The 6,796-nt window shown below is 48.4% G+C and overlaps 1 protein-coding gene across 3 annotated transcripts; it reads left to right on the top strand.

The window, feature by feature from the left end:
* Nucleotides 1-679: 679 nt before the first annotated feature.
* Nucleotides 680-6,570, top strand: LOC115154906 (rho GTPase-activating protein 24). 3 transcript variants are annotated; one of them, XM_029701607.1, is made up of 7 exons: nucleotides 680-760; nucleotides 2,468-2,675; nucleotides 2,830-2,962; nucleotides 3,132-3,205; nucleotides 3,451-3,572; nucleotides 3,828-4,911; nucleotides 5,122-6,568. In XM_029701607.1, exons 2-7 carry the CDS (start codon nucleotides 2,527-2,529, stop codon nucleotides 5,357-5,359), a joined length of 1,800 nt encoding a protein of 599 aa, XP_029557467.1. In that variant the 5' UTR covers nucleotides 680-760; nucleotides 2,468-2,526; the 3' UTR covers nucleotides 5,360-6,568. The 3 variants fall into 3 exon arrangements, with proteins under 3 accessions (XP_029557467.1, XP_029557466.1, XP_029557465.1); XM_029701606.1 differs by lacking the exon at nucleotides 680-760 and adding an exon at nucleotides 826-2,269 and having other exon boundaries at nucleotides 2,833-2,962; nucleotides 5,122-6,570; XM_029701605.1 differs by lacking the exon at nucleotides 680-760 and adding an exon at nucleotides 826-2,269 and having other exon boundaries at nucleotides 5,122-6,570.
* Nucleotides 6,571-6,796: the final 226 nt, after the last annotated feature.

Raw genomic sequence — 6,796 nt, 5'->3', positions numbered from 1 at the left:
GAGATGTACAGGCCTTGTGCTGACTTCCCTTATGTGAGGAACTATTGATCCTTACGCACAGACCTGAGACAGGCATTGGAAGAATGACTTACATAATCATCCTTTAATATTTCCATCAAAGAACGACAACATCAGGCCATAACAGAGGAAATTCACTGGGTCGAAATACTCCCTGTTGTGCTCATAAAGATCTAAATGTCCTTAGATTACTGTTGTGCCTATCAGAGGAATCTGACCCCGGAGCCTGGTCAATGCACAGCAACACATTTCACAAGAGAGATTAACATTGCCAATGAATTCCCCACACCACTCCGGAGAAGTTAGTCCTTACCTCACTGAGCCTATTGCCTTTCTCCGACACGTCCTTCAGGAGAGAGATTTTCACAGATTAGAGGCCATCATGGCTCACTGAGGCCGTACATCCACCTCTTTAACATCCAGCTAATGTCCAGCAAGAGAGTCAGAGAGTCAGCCTCAGCTGGGGCTGGGGCTTATCAGTTGCCAGTTTAGCCCCATATAGTCTTGGACCAGAAGGGGAAAGGGGTGGTTCATAATAGCTCAGTGGAAAATTACTCTATTAGGGGCTGGCTGCCTGTGGGCAGAGTAGTATGCTAGGACAGAGGGGAGTGGGGGGACAAAAAGGGTTCAAACTCATTTATTATTTTGCCAATCTGTGACACTGTTCTCCCTTGTTAATGATTCCCAGCCAGGGAGAGATAGGAGATACAGAGGGTGCCGGTGCCACCTTGGCCATGCTCCAGTGAGTATGGTGGGGAATAGTTTGATACAGGAGGGAGGTGGGGTAGAGACTAGAGGGGTGGAGTAGGCAGGAGCTGGGGAGGGGGCTGAGCCAGGCTAAATAAAAGAGAAAGAGTCCAAGACAAAACACTGTGTACTTGTTCTTGTGGTGGGACCGTGGGGATCTTTGAAGGAACCCTAAGGACTACGACCTGAGGAAACAAACATAATCTAATTGGTGAAAAAGAGAGCAGCTCGGGGGGGGGGACTGAGAGTGTATTGGACAGGGAGGGATGACACTGGCTGAGTGAAAACAATGGCACATTCCTGAAGCATGAGGAGGATTGGATAGGACAAGGAGGGAGAGACACGTGCCGCAAGGACATAGCTTGCTAAGTGGTGCTAACCAAGCACAATTACTGCTGGACAACGCTGGAACACTAACTTAATCTCTTCTGGGTGGGCAGGGAATGATATACTCCCTGTGGTTGTCACAGTCGTCACTTCTACAATAACATGGACACCTTCTTCTAGGAGAGCTGTTTGACTCTTTTGTTAACACAATCCAGGTTGAAAGTGGTTCCTCTGGATGTTCAACGCTCACCAGATTGAGTTCAGTTAAGCATCGTGGAAGGACTTGTGCCCTGGGAACCAAGGCTGAGGTGAGCGTGAGAGGAGCCGAGCTACTGTGCAACTGCCTCCTCGATACTCTTTATCTGCATTCAGCAACAACGTGTGGAGGAACTTTTCTAAACATTTACAGTGTTTAGTGGTGAAGAGGACCAGTTTAATCAGTTGAACATTTAGTGTTGCTGGACTCTCCTATCTCCTGTTAAATCATTATCTTAGGAATCTAAAGAGGGGAACTTAGCCGCCAAAAATAAAGATGGGATTTTACTTTCCAAAGTTCAACATCACGTAATACATTTTGATATGGCTCATGTTCCCATGGTTGTTCAATTCATTGGAATGTTTGCTCCATTACATGCCTGAGTGACTTGTGAGTTTGTGATATGTCAGGTATGTCACAATGCTTCTTCTTGTAGGATGACATTCTTTCCATTGGAATGCTAATTCATCTGATTAGGTCACATAGTTCAGCTCAAGGACCATTGTTGAGCATCGACAAGGAATGTCTCTGCCTCCCCATTTCTTGAGTCATCAGACCAAGGAGCCTTATCTGTTTACCTGAAGAAAGAAGAGGAGGAGGGAGGGGGAGAAGAAACAGAACCCAAAGCAACAGACAGGAGAGAGGTAGATAGGGGTGGGCCGCTTGGGAAAGAACGCGCTGGTCTCTGCAGCGCCGAGACATTTGAGTCCTCTCATAATCCCCCATCAAACAGCCGGACAGGCCGGAGAGGAGAGAGGGGAAGAAAAGAGGTGAAAAGAGAGAGAGATTTGGACGGGGAGAAAATAAGTGTGAAGAGAACAGAGAAGATGCCGGAGAACAAGGCGACAGTGTGCAGGACCAGCAGCTACCTGTCCCACCCTGCTTACAGGAAGATCAAGCGGGTGCTGAGCTTCAGGAGGCGTGAGTATCTCAGGCCCACAGAGACACACAGACAGAGCTGTAGTGTGAGGCAGGCTGCGTAAATAGGTGGTTTGGAGCATGGAGGGTTCGAGTCCACTTGTCTGAAGAAGGGAAGCTCCCTGAACCATCAAACTCACACTCTATCATCCTCCATTTATTCATTTAGCCTGGGTGATCTTAAATTCTCTCCACCCCCAGGCGTGTTTGGCCAGCGGTTGGAGGAGACGGTTCTGTATGAGCGCCGTTACGGCGTCCATATGGCACCTCTGGTGGTGGAGCAGTGTGTGGACTTCATCCGGGACCGGGGTCTTCTGGAGGTGGGGCTGTTCCGCCAGCCAGGCCAGGCCACGCTGGTCAAAGAGTTGCAGGACGCCTTCGATGCTGGGGAGAAGCCCTCCTTTGACAGGTAAGAGCTCTCCAGTCAACACAAACAGAAACATCACAGTTGAAAATGAAATTAGACCTAATGTCCAGCTATATCTGTATGTACCGTTATGTGTGCCCCCATACGGTGGTAGAGATGTGCTGTATTTTAAGTGTGTGTGTATTTCACATCCTAGCAGTACAGACGTGCACACCGTGGCGTCGCTCCTGAAGCTTTATCTGCGGGAGCTGCCAGAGCCACTGGTGCCCTTCTCCAGATACCAGGACTTCCTGGTGTGCGGCAAGAACATCTCCTCTGAGAGGAAGCAGGTAAGTCTCCATCCAGCTGCATCATGCACGCCATCCTGAGATACATCTGATGAACAGAGAGAGACGTAACACAACCACCATCCTCTGATCTAAAAGTTCCAAGGAGAAATGTAATTGATCAAGTACCATAGATGGTACTTACAACAATATCTTGCCTGGTGTCCCCAAGGGTTTGACAGAACTACAGCATCTTCTTCATGAACTTCCAGTGGCTAACTTTAACCTGCTAAATTACATCTGCCAGTAAGTCTACAAATGACCTGTCATTCATTAGCAATTATCTCACATCAAGATAACATCAAATCTACATACAACATACCTCACTTTCAATGCACTTTCAATGCAATGCAAATATAATTGTTTGAATCACTAGACTTGTAGCTTACAACATACATTAACATCTGTTCAACCATGACACATGTTATGTAGCGGCTGTGACAAAATCGACCCTGCCCAAGTCTCATACGGATAAATTGCTGCCAATACAGGTTTTTGAACGAAGTCCAGTCCTATTCCAGCAGCAACAAGATGAGCACCCAGAACCTGGCTACTGTTTTCGGGCCTAACATCCTACGACCCAAAGCCGAAGATCCAGAGAGTATCATTGGAGGTGCGTGTGGGCAAGTGAGAGTGTTGTTCAGAAAAAAGGACATGAATCAGAGATAGCCTACAGATATAGAGCCAGACAGATATAGACCGATAAAGATAGGGGCTGTGTCTGTCTGTCTGACCGGGTGGCCTTGAGACAGTGTTTATATCAACACAGTGTTGCGTACACGCTGAGTGCCATGTGATGCTGTTTGTACGTTGTTGGTACTGTATGTGTCCGGCTGTGACTCAGTGTGTCCGTCCTTCTGTTCCCCAGGGGCAGCCGTGGTCCAGCAGCTCATGTCTGAGCTGATCAGGGAGCACCAGTGCCTTTTCTCCAGGGAGGGGGGAAACGTAGACGCCCCCGGTTCCTCACGACCAGATTCTTACCCCTGTCATAGATGGAAAGGAGACCCATTCGAGGGGGCGCACACCCAGCCCACTGCCCAGGCCCAGTCACATGACTCCAGGCTGGGCATAACAGCCGAGCACCTCCCACAACAACAGCTAGCCCACCATCCTTCCCCTTGCTCCCGCCAGCTCTCCCTGCCTCTGATTGCTGAGAGGAGAGGGTCAGCCCAAAGCCCGTGTGAAATCAGTTTAGCCCCACGCCTGTTCAACACAGACCACCAGCAGCCAGTTGAGGGGTTCTCTCCAGTGATCCCTGCTGTTGGGTCTCTATACCACAGATACACTCCGGCCCAGTCAGAGTCCCAGCCCCCTGAGACAGCACACAGCCCCCACCTTCACCCTCACCCTGCCTCCCCTCTCACAGCCTCTGCTTCCACTGTGACAATACAGGCTGACCCAGACCACAGCAGAATGCTGCCCTGTGGCTGGACAGGCCCAGATGGTCCCAGCTGGCCTGCAAAGCAGGGGACTACTGGCACCAGTGGAAGCAGCAAGGCTCAGGAGAGCACTCTGTCTGTCTATGACAACTTGGACACACTCCAGCGCATTGATGAGGTGGCTGCTGATGGTGGTGTGGGCAGCACTGCTGGTCCAGTGGAGGTGGAGGTGGAGGCGGGCATGGCAAGCGTGGCAGACACCAGCAGCTCATGGTCCTTCTGTGAGATTCTGCCCCTGGACGATAGTGGGAGTGGTGTGGTCAAAGCTAGCCTAGGACGGAGGTCCACCAGGTTCCACTCCTTCTGGACTGACCCAGGAGAGGACCTCCATCCTAACTCCCTAGCCTCCTCCTCTGTCCCTACTGATGCCCCCCTGAGCACGGGCAGCTCGGAGGTCTTCCTGCCCTCTGACCCCCACGTCCCCCCGGCCTCCCAGACCATGTGCACTCTCCTGGCTGGCCTCAAACAACAGATGGCCAGGCAGAGGACTGAGTTCGAGGCCAAGATCCAGAGGTAATGGAACTTTGAATAAATCACGCCAATGCATCAGCAGTCCTTTTCAAATGTCCATATATATTCTATATACAGTCTTCAACATGTGTCAGGTTACACTAACATGATGTGATGTTCCATGTTACATTCTGGACCACAGTCTTGTAGTACCACCAGAGTGAAAGCTGTGTGTGTATAACTCCTTGTCCCCCTTTCTCCTGGCTCTCCCAGGTTTGAGCTGCGTAACGAGGCCCTCCACGGGGAGGTTGTGGGACTGCGGGCCAGCCTGGCGCAGCAGCGCCGCTGGTACAGTGTGGCCGAAATCAAGATCCGCAACGTGGAGCGTGCCCGGGCCGACGCCGACCGCCGCAACGCCACGCTGCAGATGGAGATGGAGCAGTTCTTCGACACCTTCGGAGAGCTGAGAGCTGAGGCCAGCAAGAGCGAGCACATCGTACAAAGCTTCTGATGGCCATTCAGATTAGAGAAAGATGACACTATCAGAGCACTACAAGAGCAGCATCAGGAGCATGCAATCACCCGTGATCTGAATGGAATATAGAGTGAACTGTCTGTTGCCATGATAAATCCATTTTGGATTTGTCTCATAATGATCCATTCTTGAGGATGGTTCTGAGAAAGCTTTGAGATGGAACCAGCTGGGATGGACAACTCTGTTTGGATGTCTTGGACATAATATAGTTAAACCAGACACATTGACAACCAGAACAGAATGAGATGGAGATGATGGAGAGTAACACAAGCTATTGAACTCACTAAATGTTTCTATGACTGAAATGAGCCCTATAATATACAGAATTAAAGCTTGGAGAATGACACTTACTGGATCTATAATGGAATGGATTGGCTGACAGCTGGGGGTTGGGATAACAGACAGCCCCAGACCCAATCAGTCCATCCTGAGCCACATAGGAAAAGTACTGAAAGAGATGTTGAACACAGTGATCATCTAGGAAGTAACAGAACAAGCCAATGGAGCAGAGATATTCAAATCTTACCCTACGAGGTCCAGACTACTGCTGGTTTTATGTTCTACCTTAAAATGAATTGCACCCACATGGTGTCCCAGGTCTACATCAATTCCTGAATAGAGGGAAATAATGAGAGAAAAACCCCCATTAAAACTGGCTTCGAGGTACAGATTTGAATATGAGGGCCATAGAAAAAAAATGTGCGTAAATGCAGAGAGGATGTACTATTCACAATGTTTGACAAAATCCCACATCCATTTAGGCACTGTGTAAAAGCTGATCTTAAATATAATCTGATTTAATGCTTCCAAGCATTTGGGTAATGTTCTGAGTTTGTCTAATAGTCTAAGAAAAGACTCATGTTTTTTTTCCCACTGCTATAATTATGAATGATTATATAATTTGGGACCCATCTGAACACTTTTCCACTTTGTTATGACAGAACAGGCTGAGTAACACCTTTTCAACAGATGTCTTAAAAATACAAGACACCAAATCAAATTGTATTTGTCACATGCTTCGTAAACACCAGGTATAGACTAACAGTGAAATGCTCACTGACGGGTCCCTTTCCAACAATGTAGAGTTTAAGATAAAGATACACTTTTTTTAAATAGAAACAGTGACACAAGGAAAAAAATACAGTGAATAGCGAATAACAATAACAAATAAAAGTTACATGGCTATATACAGGGAGTACCAGTACTGAGTCGATTTGCAGGGAGGGGTACGAGGTAATTGAGGTAGCTATGCACATATAGGTAGGGGTAAAGTGACTAGGCAACTGGATAGATAAGACAGTAGAAGCAGCGTATGTGGTGAGTGTGTGTTTCTACGTGTGGATGGCGTCAGTATGCATGTGTGTGGGTGCTATGCGTGTTTGTGGCCATATGTAGTGTGTGTGTGTGTGTTGG

This window comes from Salmo trutta, chromosome 19, assembly GCF_901001165.1.
Source record: "Salmo trutta chromosome 19, fSalTru1.1, whole genome shotgun sequence".
Classification (NCBI taxonomy): domain Eukaryota; kingdom Metazoa; phylum Chordata; class Actinopteri; order Salmoniformes; family Salmonidae; genus Salmo; species Salmo trutta.
Note: the sequence above shows the minus strand (reverse complement) of the source record. Positions and strands in the feature narration are given on the sequence as shown.